At 35.3% G+C, this 25,624-nt stretch overlaps 2 protein-coding genes across 2 annotated transcripts; both read right to left on the bottom strand.

Moving 5' to 3' along the window:
- Window positions 1-2,277: 2,277 nt before the first annotated feature.
- LOC114275116 (uncharacterized) lies at window positions 2,278-5,076 on the bottom strand. Its single transcript, XM_028217116.2, has 5 exons — window positions 5,013-5,076; window positions 3,287-3,412; window positions 3,089-3,186; window positions 2,714-2,806; window positions 2,278-2,460 (listed from the first exon to the last, which is right to left on the bottom strand). Exons 1-5 carry the CDS (start codon window positions 5,074-5,076, stop codon window positions 2,338-2,340), a joined length of 504 nt encoding a protein of 167 aa, XP_028072917.2. The 3' UTR covers window positions 2,278-2,337.
- A 5,851-nt stretch (window positions 5,077-10,927) lies between these two features.
- LOC114275108 (Uncharacterized conserved protein UCP015417, vWA) lies at window positions 10,928-13,100 on the bottom strand. Its single transcript, XM_028217109.2, has one exon. It carries the CDS (start codon window positions 12,973-12,975, stop codon window positions 11,053-11,055), a length of 1,923 nt encoding a protein of 640 aa, XP_028072910.2. The 5' UTR covers window positions 12,976-13,100; the 3' UTR covers window positions 10,928-11,052.
- Between the last annotated feature and the right edge of the window lie 12,524 nt (window positions 13,101-25,624).

Genomic DNA, 25,624 nt, shown 5'->3' with positions numbered 1-25,624 from the left:
CTTGTAGACTAACCTTTAGCAACTTCTTGGACCAAATTTGCTGCCTCCTAGCCTCTGAGAAGACCTCCAAGCTGCTGGAAATGGAAGTGGTGGTGTGAGGCTTGGTAGTGTAGTGTAAAATGGTGTAGGGTTTGAAGGTTTTTTGAAGGAAATGAGAGAGATTGAGGGATATAATGCAAGAGGCTCTTAGGGAAATTTTTCAACCCTAAACCAGCAGATGGAGCCTCTGTTAAATAGGCAAGAATGGGGGGAAAAATGGGGGAAAAAGTGGGGGAAAAATGGATCAAGTTTCCCTCCAAAAAATGCCAAACCCTCGGACATGGGTGAAGTGTAAAAACAAATACATGGCTGGAATGCACTCACAGGGGCAAAAATGGCCGGCCAGTTTAAAAGGGGAAAAAAAGTCATCCACCAGGTAAGTGGCCGGCCGGCCAGAAAAAGTGGCCGGCCGGCTAGGTCAAAGGGGAAAAAGTGGCCGGCCACCCCCTAAGATGAAGCCCCAGAAGTTAGCTTTCCAATGGCGCAAACCTTGCATTAAAATTCCTCCTCTAGAAAAAGTTATGCCCTTTTCCGTGAAGCCGCGCAGACTCGGTCCAAGCGGACTTCAACCAACCACATCTCTCCCCCCCGGACTTGGACTTGGGAGATTCTTGAGTGAAAAATGAAGCCCCAGAAGTAAGCTTTCCAATGGTGGTGGCCTCATATTTTAATTCCTCTTGTGAAAAGAGTTACGCCCGTTTCGGTGAAGCCGCGCAGATTTTTCTCCTTCCCGGATTCATGCTGAACCACTTTTGACCAAAACGAAGTTGGCTTTTCAGCAAAATTGATGGCCTCCCACCCTCCTACAAGCTTTCTAACAGTGAAAATAAGGTCTCCACCAAAAATGAGCCCAAACCGATGCAAAACGAAGGTTCGGGGGCCGAAACGCGCAGTCCGGGGCCCCGAAAACTGACCGTTGGGCACCGGGAGTGGTGTTCGACCACGAAGTTGGTCTCTCGGACCACAGTGTCCCTCAAAAGGGAGAAAATAGGATGCACGCCGGAAACCGGAGCAAACGGAGATGGTTAAGCGGTCCCGAACCGAGGCACACGGCCAACGGCTCCGAAAAATTGGAAACCGGACTCCAAACGGGCAAAATGGCCTACGACCACAAAACGTAGCCTACGGCCACTGAAAGATGATCTACGAGACCTCTCCCTCCCTTCGGTAAAGAAACAGAGAAAACAAAGCCTGGTTCGCAAACCGAGGCAAAGCATGAAAGAGTCCGGAAGTCCGGAGGCAAAGCTCGCGGCCAAGACTCCGAAACCTCTGAACGAGCACGATATGCAACATCACCAAGCGCTCAATCGGTGACGTCTGAGTCTTAAGGTCGGTCAAAAATGGGGTGTCTACAGCATCCTGTAGGAAAGGGCTCACATTTTGAGTTTCTAAAGTTAAATTAAAGTATGATTTCCAGAAAGAGAAAAACTAATATTACATCATTTGGTTCATGCAAAAGCATGAATAAGCATATAACCCATGCTTAGAGAACTTAATTTTCTTAAAATCCAGTTATACACAAAATTAGGTACTTGTACTACAGCTGCTACGGTATGAATGATAACAAATGCTGAAATCAAGATCAGTAAGGTTTAAGAGAATTGAAGGTCTTCTTTTTGTTTGTTAAGAAGAGAGATAATGAAGATCTTATTCTTGATTCATGCAACACTACAACAACAATAAGACAAAACACCAGTAAAGTAAGGAAGAGTTTCACTGACGTATGAACCAGAAAGCTACAATAAACAGCATATCTACAGGTCTCCTAGTCCCTGCAGGATAACAATAGCTCTTGCTTCTGCTTGCTTCTAGTTTTTCTTCTTCTTTTTTTTTTCATATTGCTTTTCGTACCCAAAATGATAATAATAATAATAATAATAATAATAATAATAATAATAATAATAATAATAATAATAATAATAATAATAATAAAAGGGGAAACTCATATCCCACTTTATAATCGATTTTTGAGATACAAAAAAATGAGATAAAAAAAAATTGAAGTAATAATTCTATGAATAAAGCATCAAATAATGAACTGTAAAGGCAGATTAAAGCTTATGGAAATTAATGCATCCAAAACAATAAACATGGGTTTTCAAGGAATAAAGCTACAGATGAGAGGTTAAAAGAGATTCGATACATATCACCAGCAGAAAATAACCAGGAAGAAATAGATTCCCCTTAAGCTCATTATTAAACCTGGATTACAAAATGAGAAAAGGGAGGATGAAAACCAATAAAGCTTTCTATGTGTTGTTTTTGTTCGATAAAATTCCTTGAAAACCTCAACACATTTCACCAAGAGAGAGAGAAAGGGAGGAAGTTAGATACGATAATCCCTCTCTTGATAATAATAATTGTGACATCACCCCTTCTTGGAATCAAAAGAGGCACCTCAAGTTTCATCAACTTGGTAAACTGCACCCAAAAAAACATGGAAAAAGGCCTTTAGCATCGCTTGGTATTTCCTAAAAGCATTTTTGATGATGCAAAGTGATATGCCCTCAATATAGTACTATACAATCCATATTTAAACAAACATAGAAAACAGATAAATAAAATGGCAATTCTACAAGCATGTTTTTAAGCATGAAGACAAGTGCATTTTGACACAAATGGGTGTAGCCCCACACATCCACATATACGCATCCAAACAACGACATTCACAAACCTGAGATGTCTTCAGCTCCAGTTCCTCCCATTCTAAAGATGAATTACTTCCTTCAACTATACCAGTTCCAGCATAAATTAATGCAACAAGTCCCTATCCAAATTGGTCAGCACACATTACTTTGGGAATGACATCACTACGAAATCACGGACAGTTATAGAGATTTTTGAAATGAAAGTACATCCATATACAAAAATAACCCCATTGCTGTTACTGTCAGTGAAAACCATTTCAATAGTTCTTTTGGTATATAGCTTGACAGAGAAAAAAGAAAAAGAAAGGCAGAAACTACATTTTTAGTGTACTGTCAAAAGTTGAAGTTTTGATGACAAATAATATAGATTTCAGCGAAAGATGTAGCAGTAAGTGGCTCACCCTTCCCACCAAGGCTGACCTTATTCCAACAACAAACTCACTTTCTCCTCCTCCAAACCAACCAACCAGGCCAGCATACATTCCTCGGTCAAACATTTCTGTACAACATAATTAATATATACTTCACTTACATAGGTTAATTCCTACATTTTACAGATCTTGAGTGAACTTAGCAAATCCAAGTCAGAAAACCCTTACCTTGAGCCCTAGATCGATTTAGATCAAAAGGATTCGAACAATCCCGAAGATATACGCTCAAGTAAAGAGGAAGAACAAGCTTTTCTAGCTCAAGTAACTTCGCATCTCCACCAAGAAAGACAAACACTTATAGATCATACATAAAAATCGATTTTACATTAAAAAAAAAAAAAAAAAAAACCTTTATCCAAACCCGATCTACCATGAAATTTACAGATTTATAAAAGCATAAACCTTTTCTCATACCTGATCTACCACGTATCTAATTTCAACCAGATCTAGCAAAAAACAGAACCAAAAAAAAGAAGAAAAAAAATTATGAAATTAGAGATCTAGAGAACAGATTTGATACGTTAAGGGCCTGAGGAGCAACGTCCCAACCCAAACGTGGTCTCTTTCTGGGAAGACGATCCATGTGCGCGTGTGGAAACTCGATCACACGTTCCATCTCCATGATCGAACACAGATAGATCCAAACAGAGTTTAGAGTGAGAGAGAGATTTGCGGAGAGATCGAAGAGAGAAGAAGAGAATCGAAGAATGATAATGATCTGATCTGAGATGAAGAACAGATTGAGTTCGAGTTCGAGTTCGATGAAGAACAGCTAGAGCAAAGCCCTAGAGCGACAGAGATCGATGTTTGACCAAGGAATGTAGATCGATGTTCGATTGCGAGAGAGATGAGCGGTGTGTAAGAGAGTGAGAGGGAGTGAGATCTGTGAGAGTGAGATATGAGAGTAAGAATGAGAGAGACAGACCATGACGGAGATACGAGCGTGAGAGAGTGAGATCTGTTAAGTGACTTTCTTTCTTTTTCCTTTTTTTATGTAAAACACGAAAAACACAAAAAAATGGCGTTTTTTTGAAACGATGTTGTATAAACGTTGTTGTATGTCAATTTCCTTGTAGTGTACTCAGATCTCTTAATAACCAATACTAACTGCCACGTGTACGATCAAGATCGAGGACCTGAATAGTCTTCCTATATTACCCTTATTTCGCCACGCGTCGAATTGTAATTGGCTTGTACAAAATATGTAGCCAACAGAGCCATATAGCCACGGAATCACAGTGTGTTGTTTGCAAAAAGAGCCCTATGAAATAGGTAAATGAAGTTCCACATAACACTGCACCATGAATTGCCAACTGGTGGCAGAATTGTTGCCCGAGTCGAATAACGAACGAATCAAACCGGAAATGCTGATTAGGTTGTTGTTTAGGATTAACTATATAGAGGCTGCATGGTGGTGGGTTTCTTGTTCGGAGAGAGACGGAAGAAGGGGGTGGTGGTCGACGCCGAGGGCTGGGGAAGAGAGAGGTAGCGGTGGTTGGTGATTGGGCTTGGGCAGAGAGACCATGGGTGAAGACAAAGGGAGACAAGTAATCAGATGACGGAGGGTGGTTTTTTTTTTCTTGGTGGAGCTTAACTTGGTTGATATGTCTTCTATCGATTGGCCATCCGTACAGTTTAGTCGTGAAGAAGTTAATCCCTTAACACAGGGCGGTGGACATGTATAAAGGGTTAACTATCATTTTTGAAAAGGGCATGCAAGATATAAGCATTGAGATAGATTCTGAACAAATGGTCTTACTCATTAATGGTGACGCTCCAAACCATTTTCCACAGAGAGCCTTGCTTGAAGATATCAAGTTTCTTATGAACAAATGCAATTGTTCTGTTAGCCACATTTTGAGAGAGGCCAACAAGAGTGCTGGTGGCTAATCACCATGAGGATCTGGTAGCTCTTGATGATTCCCAAATGAAATTGCAAGTCCATTGATTGCAGACATAGTTGTGGCACAAGTGTTAATGCCTAGTGCCTTATTTTGGCTATCTTGTTTATGTTTTTTTTCATGATCTGTACTACTTTTCTTTTTACGGCTGTTTGCCTCTTAACACGCATCATCATCATCATCTAGTCTTGCACTTTAATTTTAGGAAAGTGATTGAGACCCCCTCCAATCACCACCCTCACCACTCCACATACATGTGGCGTGCAGTGATTGGAGGAGAAGGAAAAAAAGAAAAAGAAAAAAGAAAAACTGACCAATCAGGGAGAGAGGGGGTCAAAGGGGGTGCCTCCTTGAGGGGGTCCAACTCATTTTCCTTAATTTTATTATTTATGAAAAGATAATTCAAACATTTTTTTTATAAATAAATTACACTTATCTCCTTTGAGAGTTAAAAAAAATAAAAATAAATACCACAAGTTTAGTATAATCCTATTATCAGTCATTATATGGAGAAAGGCGAGGAGGGGATAATTAGCATTAGAAAACATTATTGATTTTATCTTTCTCCTTAAACATGATGATTAGCACCGACTTCCTCACCTGAATAAGCAAAAAATAAAAATAATACTATATATATATATATCAATTAATGTACACACTAGTATACAAACAGATAATGTGGCATCATCTGTATGATTTTGAGTATTTGTAACTTGTATAATAAATGTGGTCAATAATAATGTCATAATATTAGTTAGTACACTAATGTGTACACTAATTAGTGTATGTACCACCACCGAAAAAATAAAGATTAGATTTGGGATATCTAGTTTTCAATCCACTACTATTACACTAATGTTAGTAATTAATTTTTTTACAATCTTAACTGTTTGTTGTTTATACAATTCCGTCAATTTCCATCTATGAAATAGATAATTGCCACAAAATATTTTTTTTATTATTATTTTTGACAAAAGAGAATAACTTCAGTTCAAATCATCAATGAGAGGATAATTTACACCGAACTAATAGCCCTGGCTAAATCATTATGGTTCATAGACTTGGGCCAAGCTATATTAGCATGGTCCTTAATCTTGGACTGGGCTAAATTAGTATGGTCATGAGTTTTGGACCGAGCTAACTTTGTTATCTTGGAAGGCTGAAACCAGGTTATGAATGTTGACTAGGCAAACGAAGCGTGCATTTCGGCCAAGTTGGGTTATTGACCGGAGTGAAGAATTTGACAAAATAGATGAACCGGGTAAACTTAGTATGGTCTTTGTATTGGGTTTTAGCTCACTGCTCTTACTGGAAATTAGTAAGGCAACTATTGTGATTTCGCAATTGACGTGCAATCGGGGTAGAACCTTGAGGTAGCTTGGTTGCCGGATTGGGAGTTGGGTCATTTACTTTAGGAAAATGTTTGAGGGCCACAATTTTTGTGGCTCAAATGGCTCAAAATTGCCAAAACGACGTCGTTTTGACAATTTTGAAGTTGTTTTGTACTCAAAACGACGTCGTTTTAACAATTTCGAGCCATTTGAGCCACAAAAATTGTGGCCCTCAATCATTGCTGTTTACTTTAACATTGATGATAAAGGTGTTAAAGGTTATATCTTATCCTTTAAGAAAGGAATCTTGATTGGAGGAGTAAAAAATTAGAGTCCTATTGAGATTTTATCATGTAGAAAATATAAAAAGTTTAGAGGTTGCAATTATAATTCTCAGATTTAGAGAGCCTTTTCCATATTGATCTTAAAAACTTAGGCATCAAAGGGATTTTTCGGCATATACCCAAGTAACTCACTGGAGTTGTTTTGCAAGAAGAATGACATCGTTTGAAAAAGATTCAAGCTTGATCAAAAGAAGCATGCGTGACGAATAACCTAAACATTATAAAAGAGCAAACACAATCAGGAAAGAAATGTATACATAGAAGAGAGACATAGCTTAGTAACTTCTTACTAACCTAAACATTAAATAACACAATCATGCCACAAACGTCCTAAAAGAGCAACAAACTAAACAAATAAGATTACACAATATCCATAACACTAATTGAAACAAAGACCTGACAACAAAGTAAATAGTGGGAAAAAAAAAAAAAGATGGGTAAATTGTAGCATGAGATTACTCAATCAAAGCTGATTCGCAGCCTATTTGCATAAATTGGGAGAAACAAAGTCCATCAAGAATGTGAACCCCTTAAAATGGCTGTTGGGGTATTTGAGAAAGCCGAGCTGTTGAGAGTTTAATACCTAATGGGCGTGATTGGCCCAAAATATTTGGGCTATAATTTTATCTACTGTAATTTAATGATGAGAAGCCCAAGTTAGGGAAAACGTAGTTTGTTTGATAAAAGTAAATGGGCTGGTAACTTGCCAGTGTTGCTATGTGCATGAATGAGATCCAGCACGGCACTCATGGCGAAGGTGAAGCCCACATGTTGCATCCAAAAAGCTGACGCTCCAAAAGCCCAGCTAATAACTATAAAAAAAAAACATAAAAATTAGAGAACCCCATTCACATCTCCCATAAAATAAAATAAAAAATAATTATTATTATTGTCTATACTATATATTACAAAAAAAAACGAAAAAATAAAAAAGGGGGTCTACCAAGAGCCTGAGATCTCTCACTACAACAAAAAACAGAAATGGCGACCAAAACATGAAATTTCGTCGCTGAAAGTGCGTGAAATGGCGACTAAATTGGAATTTGTCGCCGAAAAGCAGGTTTTTAGCGACTAAAAGGGTTTAGTCGCCGAACAGCATGTTTTTAGCGACTAAAAGGAAGTTTTGCCGCCTAATATAGGGTTTTCAGGGACTAAAGTTGGTTCAGTAGCCAAAAGTCACGGTTTTTAGCGACTAAAATAATTTAGTAGCGAAAAGGTATGGTTTTGGCGACTAAAAATAGGTTTAGTCGCTGATTATAGCTGTTTTGCCGACTAAAAACAATTTAGTCGCTGAAAGTGGGGGTTTTGCCGACGAAAATCCATTTTAGTCGCCCAAAGTAGTGGTTTTGGCGACGAAATTTCTGTTTAGTCGCCAAAAGTGCTGATTTTTAATTGAGAACTTGTTTTTTTAGCGACAAATAATAATTAGTAGCCCAAAATAATACAATTAGCGACTAAAAAATGGTTTTAGTCACCAAAAGTCGCCTAATTTTTTTTTTAGTAAATAATTTATTTTTTGACAAAAATTATATTGAATTAAAAAAATTATATTTATAAATATTATTTTGTATTAATTGCGGTTAATATAGTATATAAATAATATATATTGCATATATGATCATGTGATGATGTACTGGCATAGTGGAGGGAGTATTGTGCAAAGGGTTTGGCGTGTGCAAAGGGACGTCGCAAGTTCGAAACCTGTTGGGAGCAGCGGAGGCAAAAAAAAAAAATTTTCTGAAAATACTTTCAGCGACTAAAGTGAATGGTCGCCAAAGGTATAAATAATAAAATAAAAATGAACTATTGGCGACTAACAGTTTAGTCGGCAAAGGTATAATTTCCAATAAAGAAATTGACTATTGGCGACGAAATCTTTAGTCGCTGAAGACATATATATTGGCGACTAACAGTGTTTTAGTCGCCAAAGGCATTCGCGACCTTTTATTGGCGACAACACGGACGACTAAACTTTTTAGTCGGGAAAAGTGAAATTTTGACATTTGGCGACTAAAATAGGACCTTTGGCGACTAAAAATTTAGTCGCCAAAGGTGTTTTTTCTTGTAGTGTCTAATTCTTCCTAGCAAATTTTTAATTTTTTTATAATTAAAAACAAATTTTAAAAATGCTATTACCTAGCACATTCTATTAACAAAATTTAAAATAAAAATAATCCCATAATTTATGAATTTCAAAATGGAAAGATAAATAAAGGGGAAAAAAAAACCTTTCCTAATCTCACTAATCTTCCTAAATGTTATTGGGAAGAAAATTCTAAGGCATGAATTACAAAATTTGAAAGGAAGGTTATTTAAATTTAGAAATTTGAAAATAAAATTAACTAATCAGTTTCAAAAATCAATTCACAAATTTCCATAAATGTTTTTTCTTACTATTTAATGGCTTCAAATGAGTCAACATTTTGAAAAGGTTTTAATTAAAGGAAAATGAATTGTGGCCCTAAAAACAGTGACCCTAATGGCCCTAATTTCCTTTTTTGGATAAGTTTGTTTTTTTTTTCTTTTTTTTTTTGCCTTGTTTTTTTTTTTTGCCTTATATGGAAATTTAGGGGCATTCGGGCCCCTAAATTTCGAGCTACCAACCAAATCCGTTAATTAAAATAGAAAATTTAGTTAAAATCTCTTCATTGGACGCTTGTTTGATGAAAGGAGGGCCCAATATATTTTGTTTCATAAATCTCTTAAGGAGAAAACACATAATTGAGAAAGACAATTTTTTTTTTCCCCCCTCTTGGACAATATTGCTAGAGGTGTTACTGTGAACTAGAGTAGCATGTTACTGTCAAACAGTGTAATATGTTGTTGTAACTGTTTACATCAATTTCGATGATAATAACTTTTTCTTTTTTATGTAAGAATTTCACAGTCAACATGAATCTTATTTGATAGATCTTGATGAGAGGATTCTAAAAATACTAATTTTATTATTTTAAAGTTTAATATTTTGATAATAGTAATATGTGTTGAATTTTTCAAGAATTTTTTTTTTTTTTTTTTTTTATGCTTGTCCTTACTGTATTAAAGTTTTATTATGAGGGAGAGTTTTGACCGAATCCCTCATTCAAATATTCCCAAATGTAAGTTTATGTTTCTTCAAGAAAATCCCTGTCTAATCTCTTAATTGTTTTTTCATGAAAATTTATCTCTAATTTTTAATGTCTCCCATATTTATTTGTATTGTGCAATCCATATTTATTTTCATATGTAAAAACTTACGGTAATGTTACATTCACTAATTAGTGTACTAATTAGTATACGAACACTAGTTATGATATTATTATTGACCTCACTCATTATACAAATTACAAATACCAAAAACCTTTTTAAATTATATTACATCATCAATTGGTATATTAGTTAGTATATTAATTGGTATATATAGCATTATTCAAAAACTTGTTGCATATTTATTTGATGTTAGTGCATTCATATAAAATAATTAGAGTGATGCTAAGACTCCAAATTTTCTATCAAACCTCTTACATAAGTGTAGAATCCCTACACCATGCTCATGTGAGAGATTTGGTAAAAAATTTAATAAATTATTTAGGTTCTTAACATTTTCTAAATAAGATTAATGCTGGGAACACTAAAAAGAGAGCATTAGGGGGAGCACTAATGAAGTGACTCTCCCCCTTGATGTAATGGTTGTCTCTATTATTTTTTATTTTTTATTTTTTTTAATATTTTACAACTCATTAGTATTTTTAGTGATGTGTTTTTTTAGTGAGCTCAATCACATCTGTTCTAAATAATTATCTAACCTCTTTTCTCTGATAATTCAATGATTTTTAATGCAGGTCCAGAACATAATTGTGGATGATGGGAATGATGGAAATTTACTTAGACGGCATTAACTATTTTTTAATGTAAGTTTCTTCTTTTTTCCAAGAAGATCGGTTATATCACTTTATATGTATATTTTTTAAATTATACGTTACTTACGCATTTTGATTTTATGGCTTCCATGATTTCATATCTCAAACTATCCACTTGGTTTCCTGTTTCGAGCTTCTAATGGCGTAGTTGGCTCCATACTGATCTGCACTTTTCACATAAGACATTGAAGCCCACTGATACTGTGATTTCTAACACTATTCCCATTCATCCATTAGTACGTAAGATAATAATAATAAATAAAAAAAAAAAACACCCAAATCATGCACACACAAAAGTGAAGTGAGAACAAATAAAGAATCAATTCTCAAAAAATGGAATAAAGTGATTTTCTTTATTAAATTTTCAAGATTTACATGTCTGTCTCATTACCTTCAGAGAGGCTGGGAAAATTTAAACTGATTGGTCCTCTATTCGAGTTTCTTAATATTATTATATGATCAATCAAGCACAACAAGTTTCTTATACTCTTCACCAGCAATGGCAGCTTCCATGACAGCCTCTGGGTTCAAATCCCCACCTTCCTCCAAGAATATAGTCATCAAATTCTTCGAAAATCCACTCACAAGCGCCACCCCTTTCTGGTTCCCTGGCACCGGGGTCGCCCTCGAATCCCTCAAATTCCAGAACACAATCTCCGGCACTGCGGATCCATACCCCTTCTCTCCAAACTTCCTCACTATCGCCTGGTAATCCGTTTCCCAAGGACAAAAGGAAGCCTGATCAAATTCCATGTCGCTAAACACAAACACTCTCTTGATCATCTCTTCCTCGCTCAAATTCCCATTTACAGCCACTTGCAATATCAAATCAAACACTGCCTGGAAATCAGTGTTCATCCCCCATTCCATACGCCTTACAAACTCAATCTTCGATATCAAATTGTCTCCTTCAACCATCTGAAGCTTTGGGTTATGGCTAAATGTAATGAGCTTCCCTTTCCATGGCTCTTCACTCAGTTCTGAAACCAACACACCAAGAGCAACAGATACCTCCATTGGAATACCTTCCATACTACCCGATACATCACAGACTGCTAGACAATTCTTTAGCTTCCCCTTCTTGGACATATCATCCACCATTCTCTTCCACTGAAGCTCTGCAACTTGGCCACCATCTCCATCATTCAACGCTCCAATGATTTCGTGCGGCAACAACGCTCCGGCAGCAATCGTGGCCTTCCCGGACTTCACTCTCTCCAGATATTCCTCGAATCGTTCTTTGTCATGCTTTAAGAACTTGTCTTTGTACAATTTCATGGCTACAGAGGCGACTCTGTTGTAAGGGATTGAATTCCACTGGTTAGCCCCAATGTAAACCTCGGGCAATTCCAAGGCTTTACGAAGAGGCACGAGGACTTGCTTTCGAAGCCGATCACGAACGCGATAAGCGTAATGAGCATCTTCAATGGCTTCGTATTCTTGAGGGTAAGACTCGCGAGGGAAAACCCTCCTCGCAATGCTCTCGCAGAGCAGAATCGAACGATCGAAAGAAGAGTCCAGAGAAGGACACCACTTGGCAGCGAGGCTGATCTTGTTCGATTCGCCGGAATTCAAGCTGTTAATATCGGATTTAAGGCATTCGGCGAAGAGGTCCGAAACGCGGTCGAACAAGAACCGGTAATCCGGATCTCGGCTGTACCGTTCCAAGGCTTTTTTCGCAGCGGCGATCTTCTTATCTTCCCTCGAATTACTCGCCATCTCTTTCTCGATCTCTGCCCTCTTCATTTCCGCTAAAACCCTAGCCTCTCTCGGCGACCTTTCCACCTTCTTCGGTTTCAATCCTCCTCTGAATACTCCAGGTCGCACCGGAACCCTTCTGTTCCCCGATTTCCTTGACTTCCACTCTTGCTTGGCTATTCGGCGGACGTCGGGGCCTTCGAGAAGGCGGTAGAGAATCTCCGGCAAGTCCTTGAAGTAACCGAAGTCGGCGAGAGAGGCGACATTGCAGGCGAGGGTTTTGGGGTGGTGGTTGTGGAGCCAGAGAGCCGCCGTGTAGTACCCTTCCTTGTCGGACTTGCCGGTGCCCCGAACGCCACGCAAATTGCAGACCAATTTGAGGGCGATGAGGGGGTTGTGATCCCAGGCCGATTGGAGACGGTGGGTTAGGGTTGAGGCAGGGGTGTCGGGGACGACGTGGAAGAAGAAGTCGAGACAGGGGTTTCCAGTGGAGAGGAAGGTTCGGGAGAAATTCTCTGTGTAGCCCATGGGTGGGTCTGAAGTGAGACCGCCGGAGTTGAAATTGGCCACCATTAGATCCATGAAGCGGTCGGTGGCCGCCCTTCGGGTGGTGGTGGTGGTGGTTTGGCGGTGGATTTCAGGTGGACCGAGGAGGGAAGACGGAGGAGCAGCCATGGATTTCATCGGAAATAGCTTTCTGATTTGATCCGGTTTTGATGGTTGTAGAAATTATGTACCGGAGAAGATTAGAAGAAGACTGACTTTGATGGAATGGAAAAGCTTTGCTATGTACGTGCCTATTATATAAGGATCCAACTTTTCTTGGGAACCAAGTTTTATATAATTTCCTGAATTTTGTATTTTGCATTTTTTTATTCCAAGGCGGCTGCTAATATATTTCCATTATAATTTCTTAGCCTCTGTTTGGCAAGATGGTTTTCAAATTTTTTGGGTTATTTTAGCCACAAAAAATAAAATAGGCTATTTTAGCTATAACAAACAAAACATCACATCCAACCTATAATCATTACATTGTTCTCTCACAAAAAAAAGTCAAAAAAACCAAAAAACCCTTCCCAAACCAAGCTTTTTAGCCCAAGCTAAAATAGCCAAAAAAACCAAAAAGCCAAAAAACCAACCTATTTCCCAAACCAAGCCTTAGTTTCATTATCACTAAAAATAAATGAATGGAAAGATCTCATAATTGATCATTAAAAAGAGAATAAAAATATTATACCAATCAAACCACCATCTCCATCATCCAACTTTTCTTGCACAATTTTTAATAATCAGTTTTTTTTTTTATAACTAATATAAGATTAAAAACTTTACCAATCATATTAGTATATTTTTTAAATATTATAAATAATTTCAGTTAGATGTCAAACAAACCTAATGCATAATTTCAAATAGAAAACAAAAATAAACACAGAGGACATGTTTGATTAACTGAATTAGTAATAAATATATTAATAATTCATGAAATTAGTGAGATATATAACTTTTTATTTCCCATGTTTGTTTTTTAATAGATATAGAAATATTTAATTCTAATTATATGTTTAATTTGCATTATTTGTTATAAGGGTTCGGGCCACAATTATTTTGAGCATATTATATCCCAAGCAAAAAACTGCAGAATCTTGTTTACAAATCTATCTATATCTGTCTATCTGCATATAAGAAAAACGGTTTTTTTAAGAATAATAATTGTGAAAACTCCAAACTCCCAAGTTAATTTTGTTAATTTTTAAAGAAATAAAAAAAAAAAATCTAATGATTAGTTCCTTAAGTCAAAAATTCAAAAACAAAAAACGTTCTAATTATTTACAATTTTAAATTTTAAAATTCAAAACAATATAATAAGTCATCCTCACTCTTTCCAAAAATAAGGTTGATGAAAACAATTCAAAAAATAAAATAAATAAAGACACTAATTATTTATGATTTTGAATTTCAAAATTCAAAATAACATGGTAAGCCACCTTCATCTCATTTTCACTTTTTTCTGAAAATAATATAAATCTAAAATTTAAAAAAACTCAATCAAATTAAAAATTCAATACAATTCTCTTTTTAAAATACTCAATATTTGATATTTTTTCCAGCCCGGCCAACTCCTCCCCCAAATATAATGATGCAATGGTTATTCTCTCTCTTTGCCAATAGCCAAACTTATTTCAAATTTGTTTCTTTGTGATTTTTTTTTTATAAATTTATATTTACGTGTAAGTATTTTTTTTTTCTCTATATAATTTTTTTCCAATGTAATTTTTTTCCAACTACATTGATAATAAATATATATATGTTAACTATCATTGTTTTAGGAGTTGATTTGAAGTTTTTTTTTTTTTTTGGTGGATATTTGTGTATTTTCTATATTGTTGTTATTATTTCTTTTGATATATGTAAATTGATAATATAGTTATGAGATTTTATTTATTTATTTATTTATTTATTTATTTATTTGTAGAATAAGGCGTCTTATATTGTTATTTATGATTTGGAAGTTTTTTAAATTTCTTAAACAAAATTTTCAAATTTTTTATTTATAAAATATTAAAAACATTTAATTGAAAATTGACTTGCCATAAATAAATAAAATTTTAAATAATGAACACTATTCCATAATTTATGGATTTAAAAAAAAATTAATACCCATATATAGAATAAGAAAACCTAAAATCACGCATTTTTTTATTCTTCATTTTTAATTCTTTAAAACTCTAACAGTACCTTTTTATTTCTACAACATTGTCTTTTTATATTTACAAAGATAAAAAACTAGACCAGAGTTGCATAATGGTTAATGGAGATTGTGAGCATGACAACAACAAGGGTAATGATGAGCACAGCCAAAGCATTGTTTGGACGGATTTTGAAAAGTTGAATATTAAAAGAATAGTAGATTGTTTGGGTGATAATTGATTTAAAAAACTAATGTGTGGTTGAGATTAAGTGTGAATTTTACCATATAAAAATTGAATATGGATCATATATTATTTTTTAGATACAATTTTGGATACTTTTGTATAACTATCAAAAATTATTGTGATCATTTGTTACTTATCATTTGATATATTATTGTTGTATTATTGTAATGAATTTTATTATTAATGTCTATAATCAATGCAGTGGTGAAACGTCACCGGATAAATAAAAATACGTTTTGTTTTTATTATTATTGATCATATATTTCTTTATTTACCTTTTTTACAATGTTCAAAAAATTAACTTATGTTTATTGTTAGTTTTTGTAGATGAGAAGTCAAAAATAAATTTTAACCAAATTCAAGTTATAACTAATTTGAGATTGAAAAGAAAATTTCAAAGGAAATTATAATTATATATAATTTTAAAATATTTTTAAAAAGACAACAAGGAAAAATTGGAACTATATATTAAAATTATCAAACAACCTAATTCTATGAAAAAGTTTAAATGAAAATTAATCAAATTTCTATTTATAATAATTAAATATTTTTAATAAGTCATTAATTTTTTATTCAGGTTCTAGCCTGATATGGTCTTAAATAGTTTTTCAAATATAAATATATCTTAGACATATTTTAAAAGGGGTAAATTATATCGATAGTTTTTGCATTTTGTCTCTTCTATCAATTTGGTTTCTGTAATTTCAATTAGTTTGATTTTTAGATTTTGTATTAATTTGGTCCAATTGATAATGCCGATTAATATTTTTGAAAGAAAATAGTTATTGAGTTGGTTGATATTAACTTATTGAGTTGAACAAGTTTATAATTTTGTCTATAAGAGTATAACAGATGCTACTCATGTGTGTATTTTTAATTAAAAAAAAACACTAGCAATTATAAGAATTGGATCAAATTGAGACAAAATTATAAATTTATGGTCAAAATTAAGCAAATTAAAATTATAAGGACAAAAATAACACAAGAGTTAAAATATAGGGATTACCAATGTAATTTTGAAATTGTTAATAAATATACCAAACAAATATGTACATATTTCCTATTTTTGTTATAATTTTTTTATTAAAATTTATTTACTAATTAAAAATTAAACAAATATGTAGGTCTACTAACTCATGCATTGGACATGAATTAAATGATTCTCTAAGGATTAGGCTTAAATCAAGAATTATTGGCAAAAAAAATCGACTTGAATAAAATTTTCTTGGCTACTTTTTAATATTTTATCCAATATTAGAACTCCCAAATTAGCTCATATCAGTCACGAACTAATAAACTATGATATAATTTAAATATAAAATTTAAATTTATTAGGACTAGAATATGACCTACAATTTAGGGTTGCTTTATCTTAAATAATTTTTTTATACATAAATATATATAACTATTCATTTAATTGTTTTAAACATAAATATATAGTTTTTTTTATAAGTATAATTCAAACTTTTTAATAAGTATGCATAAAATAAGTCCATATTTCTTATTTTTATTATAAAAAAATATTTACAAATATTTATTTACTAATTTAATAAATAGATAGGTCAAATGATTCATATAAGTTGAGAACAGAAGAAAACAATTTTTAATGATTAGGTGAAGGACAAGCCGTAAATCTAATGTTAAGCCCAAATTTAATATCACAAGTGAATCTCAATTCATTTTTACGTAAATCTTATAACATAAGACAAATTATAATTTTTAGATTTCACAAAATATGAAAAAATTACTATATTGACAAATGTAATTTACCACTATCATATGAAAAATTAAATTTATGAAACTCATAAGACGAAATGTATTTATATTTTATCATAAATACAATTTTATTTATTTTTTTTTAATTTTTACCACTTAAAGTATGACATATATTTGTTATTAAGAACTTAAAGCAGACAATTAATGACATAAGAATAAATAAAAAAAATTCTCTTATATCCAACTGTGATAAAAATAAATAAAATTTAATTGATTCTAAATCATTTTTGCTAAATATTGTATATAAATTTTTTAGATTATTATTTAATTTTAAAAATTAATTTATATTATATAAGAAAAATGATGTTTTTAGTAATGAGCCTTGTGGAAGTTTTAATATCTCATACTAATTTTCTTGATTTTCTTAATTTTAAACAATTAAGAAAATATCCATTGGTTAGCTTTTATTTGGTAATCCCACATCAGGAAAAGAAGCAAAAAAATGAGTTGCTTTACTCATATAAAGGAAATATATACTCTCATCCCATTTAGTGAGGAGCTTTGTGAGAGTTTCAATATCTCATACTAATTTTCTTGATTTTCTTAATTTTAAATAATTAAGTAAATCTCTATTAACTAGTTTTTATTTGATAATCTCACATCGGGAAAAAGAAGGAAAAAAATAGATTAAAGAACAAATTATTGATTGATATACTTAATTAATTATTAATTATTTTAAAAATGATAATTATTCCTTAATTTATAGATTTCAAATGGAAAGATAACAAAATATTTCATAATCTTTCTCATCAATTTTCAAAAAATTAAAACATTTCTTCCTGCTCTTTCCCTTCCTCCCCCAAACTATCTCTCTGATAATAAAAAAAAAAAAAAACCCTACCTACTTTACACAGTTTCAATACTTTTTTTAAATATCAGATGTAACTTACTTATTCCTAAAGAGGTTATATCATGAAAAAGAACACCATATCATTTTTATTAGTTTTTTTTCTAAGATTATTAAAGGTTGGGGGGCGAGGTGCAGCCTAGTGGGTAAACCACTTGGGGTCTGGTTTGGGATGTGTGGGTTAGGCGCACGTCTCAGGTTCGATTCCCGTAAGAGGGGTGCACTTCTCGCAGCAGTTTGAAAAGGGTACACAGCTTTCTCCAATTACTCCCAAGATTAGTCAGGATGCGTCACTCCTAAAGGGTGCTGGCACAGATACTCGGTTAAAAAAAAAAAAAAAAAAGAAAAAAAAGAAAAAGAAAGGTTAGTCAATATTTAATTTTTTTTCTACTCATTACATTTTTACATTTCAACAGTACCATTTCTCCATTCTTTCATAACACATCACCTTCAATCTTTTTTTTTTCCTTGAAGATAATTATATACGAATACATATATATATATATATATATGCATCATATTTAATATACTATAATGATTTATTTAGGAACATTTAAGAGAAAAGTTTATTAGAGAATACTTGTGTGTAAAAAAAAAATTATCCAGTGTTAAAGTGAGCTAGCCTAAGACTTATCCTAAAAAAAAATGATTGGCCAAATAGTAAAAATATTTGGTAATTATTATTTTAAACAATGTTAAAGTGAGCTAGCGTACTTATCTTAAAAAAAATGATTGGCCAAATAGTAAAAATATTTAGTAATTATTATTTTAAACTTTAGATTTAAATTACATTATATAAAACATTGGTTGTTTTAGTGGATTAAAATTGGATTAGACACTAAAAGTCACATAAAAATAAGATCAAGTCGATCTCTATAATAATATGAATAATTGTCTCATTATGTTCAATCCTAAACCACTCGCTTCACTTTTGTTTTTGGTTTTTTTGCTTTAATTTGTAAAAAAAATTAAAAAGTTTATATATTTAATTGGCTTGCCCATCAATAAATAAAGATTTAAAATAATGAATACTATCCCATAATTTATGAATTTTAAAATAAAGTATTACTCATATATGAAATAAGAAAACCTAAAATCAAGTCCTTTTCCCATTTTTCATTTTGTCTTTTTATGTTTGCAGCTATCAAAAACTATAATAGAGTTGCATTGTAAGTAGTGGAGGTAGAATGGTTGAAGCAAGGATGATGATGAATTCGGCTAGAGTATTATTTGGATAAGTTTTAAAAATGTGAGTATTACTTAGTTTGGGAGAATAATTGATTTAAAAAAGTAATATATGATTGAGATTTATTTAAAGTGCGGATTTTACTATATAAAAGTTAAATATAGATGTATATTTTATAACCATCTAACCACATGTATTTATCCCATGTTACTCATCAACTTTTTTGTTTTTAGGCTACTGTTTAGTGTTTAATCTAATATTAAGCATTACTTAAAAGAATAACAAATAGTTTGGTGGAATAATTGATTTAAAAAAGTAATTTGTAATTGAGATTTATTCAATGTGCGGATTTTACGATATAAAAGTTGAATATAGATGTATATTTTATAACTATATCTAACCACATGTATTTATTGCATGTTACTTACCATCAATTTTTTGTTTTTAGGCTACTTTTTATTGTTTAATCCAATATTAAAACTCTCAAACTAACTCATATTGGTCACAACTTGATAAACTATGATATAGTTTTAGGCCAAGTTTGGCAACCTAAAAATAATTCATCTTTTTATCTTTTTTTCATCACATCACCTCTTTACTTTTCTACACTTATTTAGTACATCCCAAACAACCCCTTAACATCAAGTTTAAATTTATTATTATAAAATATTTTTACTAATTAACCGGTCAATTTTTTAGTGCAAGTGTAAGATTAGGGTTAGAATATGACCTATAATTTAAGGCGACTCTATCTTAAATAATTTTTTCATACATAAATATATGTAACTATTCAATTAATAGTTTTAAACATAAATATATAATTTGTTTTAGTTAAGTTCAAAATTTTCAATAAGTATGCATAAAATATATGCATATTTCTTATTTTTATTATAAAAAATACTTATAAATATCTTTATCAATTTAATAAATAAATATGTTAAACGATTCATAAGTTGGCATAGATCAAGACAATTTTAAATAGTTATTTGAAGGTCAAGTTGGCGTAAATATTGAATCGACTAACATTTCTATGTAAGAGTTATGACATAAGACAAATTATAATTTTGATGCATGATGAGACAAATTTTTAGGCTTTACAAAACATAGAAAAATTAGTATTTTGACAAATGTAATTTACTACTATCATATGATAAATTAAAATTAAGTTTTGTGATTTATTCTTTGATTTTTACCAATTAAATTATAACATTTATTTTATATTAAGAATTTAGAATACACAATTAATAACATAAGAATAAAAAATAAATAAAAAAACTTCTGTTATGTATAACTTTAATAAAAATGAATAAAATTTAAAAATTATTATTATTATTATTTAATTTAAAAAAATATTTTTGATTACTTATTTATACAGTACATAGCACACGGGTACTGTACGGGGAGGAAATAATTCTCCTCGTATAATCCTGTTGACCAAGTCCACGCTCCTCCGTACGACGTCGCTTTGTCACCTGAAAACACAAACGTGAGCTAGCCGGCGGGTGTGTGCCGGAAACCTCTCCGATGCCTAAGTCAGAAAACTTGACAAATAGACAAAGCTCTAAGTTCTCAGAAAGATTATGTTCAATTACCTCCTCCAAGGTGATGCTTGTAGGCTTTTATAAGTTTCCCGTGGCACAATCCTGGTAGGACTTGTATTTCTCCATGCAGAGTCCTCCTAGGATTCATACTCTTAAGGATAATGCTTATCCTTTCACACCCTCCCCCACTGCTTAAACCAAGTGGGATGGTTTTCTTTACGGCCGAACTTCCTTTTGACCGAAGTAAACTTGGCTATACCGAGCCACAGAAGGCCGAACTATCCTTAGCTCGGTCTTCTCCTCCAACTCTTTACTTCGGCTGCCCTATTCGACCTTGATGCGCTTAGATCAAACTTCCAGGTAACAAGTTCGGACCGACCTAACCGATGTAAGTCACGACCGGACTAATTCCGACACCGGTCTTCTCAGAACATACTGCGACCGGACTAACTCTGAGACCGGCCTAACTGTGAATTGCCTCAAGACCGGAGTAATTTTACTCTTCCTTGGGCTGAAGTAACGATCTCTTCTCGAGCCGGAGTAATTTTGCCTCCTTGGGCCGAAGTAGCTTTGTCTTCCCAAGGCCGGAGTAACTTTGCCCTTCTGGGCCGGAGTATTCTGTACGGCCTTTTTACCTAGTCCACTGCGTTTTTGGGCCTCAAAACCAAACTCGAAGTTCGGCCCAATTTTTCCAAAAATTACCCTCTCAATTGCCCCTTAATTCCATCTGTGTAACATGATTGGGATTACCAGCCTTCTGGCCGAGCTAGAGTTTGTTACGCTTTTTCAGCCGAGCTAAAAAAACCCTTTAGCCTTTCCAGCCGAGCTAAAAACCCTTTAGCCTTTCCAGCCGAGCTAAGTTTACCTCGGGTATCACTATGTCCGGTCAAAACGTCTCTTCAATCATAGCGTCTGTAACGCTTCCCATTCCAGCGACACGTGGCAGGCTTTGATGGGCTAAGGACGGCTGTCACGCCGTCTTCGTGCTTTGAGATCTCGAGACGGTTCCCGCCCAAATTTTGGGCTCTCTAACAAAAGTGAACCCTAAGGCTAGGGTATCTTCACTTTTACCACCCTTCATACTCTCCGTCTGCTTTTTTGGCTGCTCGAGTTCTTGAGCTTTAAGCTTACTGTGTTCGTGCTCCCGTTGCTGCCACTGCTTCGTCTTCAACTTCTTCTTCTCCAAACTGGTGAGTTCTGAGAAAACTTGTTGTTGTTGTTTTCTTCATTTCCGTTTTTTCTATCTGGGTGAAGCATGCTCGTGTATTCCTTGTTTTTGCTTCTGTACTTTCATGAAAAAATGAATAGAACTTGTATGTGTATGAACTGTTATGTAGAAAACCAATTTTAGATCCAAAATCACATAGCAACCGAACTAGAATCCTGTTTGCCCCCATATAGGTAGATCTCTGTAGTCAATAACCGAACTAGAACTTGTAGGAATGTCAGTAGTTTCCTCTGAACCACTCTAGCCAAGATAAGATTACCGAACAAGCTTGCATATACCGAACTAGGTACTTCGGTCTCCAACCGAGCTAAGACCTTGGGGCCAAGCCGGCTTTCTTAGTTCTGAAACCGAACTCAGAAAGCCGCCCCTAGGGCTCAGCCGGAGTAACTTTCCTCACATCGCAACCGATTTAGGCCTTGGGACTAAACCAGCTTTCTTAGATTTTTGGACCGAACTCAGAAAGCTGCCCCTAGACGTTAAACCGGTCTAAACTGCTCGAAACCGAGCTAAGAAACCTTCTGATGAGCCGAGGTAGAATCAGCCCGCTAAACCGAAGTAGGATTTGTATATCTTGCTTATAATTTGTAGCACGGTCCAACGATCTGTGCTTAACCCCTTTGTTTTCTACTTTGCAGACTTAGGTTGCCCAGGCACTCCCGCGTGTGCTCAACCGAGCTACTGAGCCTAGTTTCGGTACCGAAATAATTTATTCATAAATTATACAATAAATGGGTAAGTATAGATATTTAGTCGAAACCCCTGGTGGCCTGGCCGAATTTAGGCAAGATTACCAGATTCCTGATGATGTCCATCTGGCGCTGGCCAAAAAAGATGCTACCCCCTGGAACAATGAAGGCTTTGTGCCTTTTACCCTTCAATCCATAATAGAGACCGGACTACGGTTTCCTGTCCAACCGCTAATCTGCGAATTTCTTAGACAGACTAGGTTATGTCCCACCCAACTATCCACCAATACGTACCGTATTATCATGGGGATAGCCGCATTAAACCACCAAACCGGACTGAATCTTGGTCTAGCCGAGATCTTTCATCAATACTCTATCGGCTCAAAGAATGCTGGGTGGGTCTACTACCTTAGAATTCGCCGCCGCCGAGAGAAGATAATCAAGCATACTCCGGACAAAGATCTTAACGATGACGATTTCTTTTGGGTCTCTGGGAACTTTGAGGATTTTCAAGCTCAAATTCCTGGCCGACCTATAAATTGGAAAATGGGAGAGCCTGGTAATTTTACTTCGGTCTTCTACTTTGTAAGTTATCTCGGTTGTTTAGTCTGTTAGCCGAACTAACACTTCTCTCTTTTTTGCAGACTTTGCCCATCTCCATTCCCTGTATAGCTATCCTAACCTCGGAGTCTTGCGAGCCGCTTTTCGGGTTAAAGAAAGGGATTGGGCCAAGCTTCTAAATTTCGAACCGACCTACCGTTACAGCGGTCGACGAAAAGCAAAGGTGACTGACTTCCTTCTTGAAGAGGCACCGGAACCGGACCCAACTCTGCCCGAGATAAGACTTGTCCCTTTATCCGCAGAAGAAGAGATGGCGAAACGGAGTAGAGTCAGGGCCCTTCTTACCGAAACAGCTAGGTCCGAAGTGGCGCCTTCCAGCCAACCGCAGCCTGCTGTTGTCGCCCTTCCTTCCCAACAGCCATCCTCTTCCCGACGAACCAAACGTGCCCGAACTTCCGAACCCGAACGGGTTTTGATTGATGAAGAAACTCCTATTCAGCCGAGCTTACCACCGAGCCCCCAACCGGAGTCTTCCGACCGAACCATCGGCTGCTGGGCACCGAAATTAACCTTCAACGACCGAGACATTCTAGACACAGACTCGGTCGTTGCTGAGAGAGACCACCTGTTGGCCATCAACCTGGCCAAGAGCGTGTGTCTGCCCAAAGACATGGAACATCACCAAAAACAGTTAACCACCGAGCTGAAGTCCATCCGGTCTGCTACTAAGTCCATGATTCTGGTGAGTGACTTCGGTTGCTTTTCTGTTTATGTTTCTTTTTCTTTTTAACTCTTTCTTCGGTTAAAGGGAAGTTGTTTGCTTTGTCAGGCCATTCAAAAGAACCAAATCACCCACAGGAGAGTACTGGAGCTGAGGAAAGTGACAAGGCAAGCGGCGGCCGAGGCAGAGGCAAAATCGGCCGAACTAGAGTCGGCCAGAAAGGAAATGGCCGAACTCCGAGGTGAGGTCGGTCGTTTGACCGGAATGGTTAGTTCGGCCGAGGCCGAAAAACAAAAGACTGCCATTGTGCTGAAGGACAAGTACTTGCGTGAGCTGGTAAAGCTTGAAAGAAAGAAAGACGCCGAAATGAAGGAGAAGGCGAAGGAGGCTGAGAAACAAGGTTTCAAGAGGGCTGAGGATGCTTACGCCCAACAATGTGACGCTGCAAAGGAGCTGTTCTTCAAATGCGGCTGGAGGGCGGCAGTGGAGAAGCTCGGTCAAGATCAACAGACCGAGGTCTTCAACCCTCCAGATTATTTTATACCGAAGTCCCTGGTCGATGCTGAAATTGATGAACTTTTCTCTTGACTTTTTTACTTTTTCTCCTTTGTAACCGAACTAAGCCCCCTTGTAATTGACTTCTCTTTGAATGAAAATTTTGCTTCTTTTATTCCGGTTATTGTGTGTATGCTTGCATTTTGTAATGTCTTCTATTACTCCAAGTGTTATTTCGGTTTTTGGTTGGTTAAACTATACTTACCAGCCAACCACTCCTTAGCCGACATAATTACTTCGGCTGAGGAGTATTAAGTGTTGGTTTAATCTAGCCAACCACTCTTCAGCCTTACACTTACTTCGGCTGAGGAGTATTAAGTGTTGGTTTAATCCAGCCAACCACTCTTCAGCCTTACACTTACTTCGGCTGAAGAGTAACAAGTGTTGGTTTATTCCAGCCAACCACTCTTCAGCCATACACTTACTTCGGCTGAAGAGTAACAAGTGTTGGTTTATTCCAGCCAACCACTCTTCAGCCTTACACTTACTTCGGCTGAAGAGTAACAAGTGTTGGTTTATTCCAGCCAACCACTCTTCAGCCGTACACTTACTTCGGCTGAAGAGTAACAAGAGTTGGTTTATTCCAGCCAACCACTCTTCAGCCTCACACTTACTTCGGCTGAAGAGTAACAAGTGTTGGTTTATTCCAGCCAACTATTGAAGTAAGTTTTTCCAGCTAACTTCTAGTTTTTGGTTATTCCGACCAAATGTCCTGCAGCCTGGATCCTTATCCTGGGCTTAGGAAGGGTGTTGGTTTAATCCAGCCAACCCCCGAGTTCGTTTTTCCAGCTAACTATAGAATGCTTGCAATAAACATAGTTTCTAAAACTAACTTTTACAAAGAATATTTTGTGCTAAAAAGAATTGCTCATTTTATTGAAGGAAAGAAAAAATTACATATGTCCAAAAAGGGAAAAGCTAAAAGTAAAATAACTTGAGATTGGCCGTATTCCATGGCCTAGGGATTGCCTTGCCATCCTTGTCTTCTAGGTGGTATGCCCCTTTGCCTGCTAACCCAACCACCTTGTAAGGACCTTCCCAATTTGGGCCTAACTTGCCGTCTCCTGGGATTAAGGTGTTCCCCATTACTTTGCGTAGTACCCAATCCCCAATCTTGAACTGTCTTGGATGAACCTTTTTGCTGTATTTTCTGATTAACTCTCGTTGGTAGGCGGCGATGTGAACCATTGCTCTTTCTCTTCTTTCTTCTGCAAGGTTGAGTTCTAAGGCTATGGCTTCTCCATTTAAGTCTGGATCAAAATTTTCGCTTCGAATTGTGGGGAGGCCAACTTCTAGTGG

The sequence above is a fragment of the Camellia sinensis genome, chromosome 5 (assembly GCF_055761805.1).
Source record: "Camellia sinensis isolate YWXY chromosome 5, ASM5576180v1, whole genome shotgun sequence".
NCBI lineage: Eukaryota > Viridiplantae > Streptophyta > Magnoliopsida > Ericales > Theaceae > Camellia > Camellia sinensis.
This window is presented reverse-complemented; position numbering and strand designations above follow the sequence as displayed.

Excerpts from the sequence above, each read along its gene's own strand:
- LOC114275116 (XM_028217116.2), bottom strand. The coding sequence starts at position 5,076 with ATGTCTGCAATCAATGGACTTGCAATTTCATTTGGGAATCATCAAGAG. Across the intron at positions 3,413-5,012 it reads AGAGCTACCAGATCCTCATG|TGTTTGTCTTTCTTGGTGGA; the intron begins GTGATTAGCCAC and ends ATGATCTATAAG. Across the intron at positions 2,807-3,088 it reads GGTCAGCCTTGGTGGGAAGG|GGACTTGTTGCATTAATTTA; the intron begins GTGAGCCACTTA and ends CAATTTGGATAG.
- LOC114275108 (XM_028217109.2), bottom strand. The coding sequence starts at position 12,975 with ATGAAATCCATGGCTGCTCCTCCGTCTTCCCTCCTCGGTCCACCTGAA.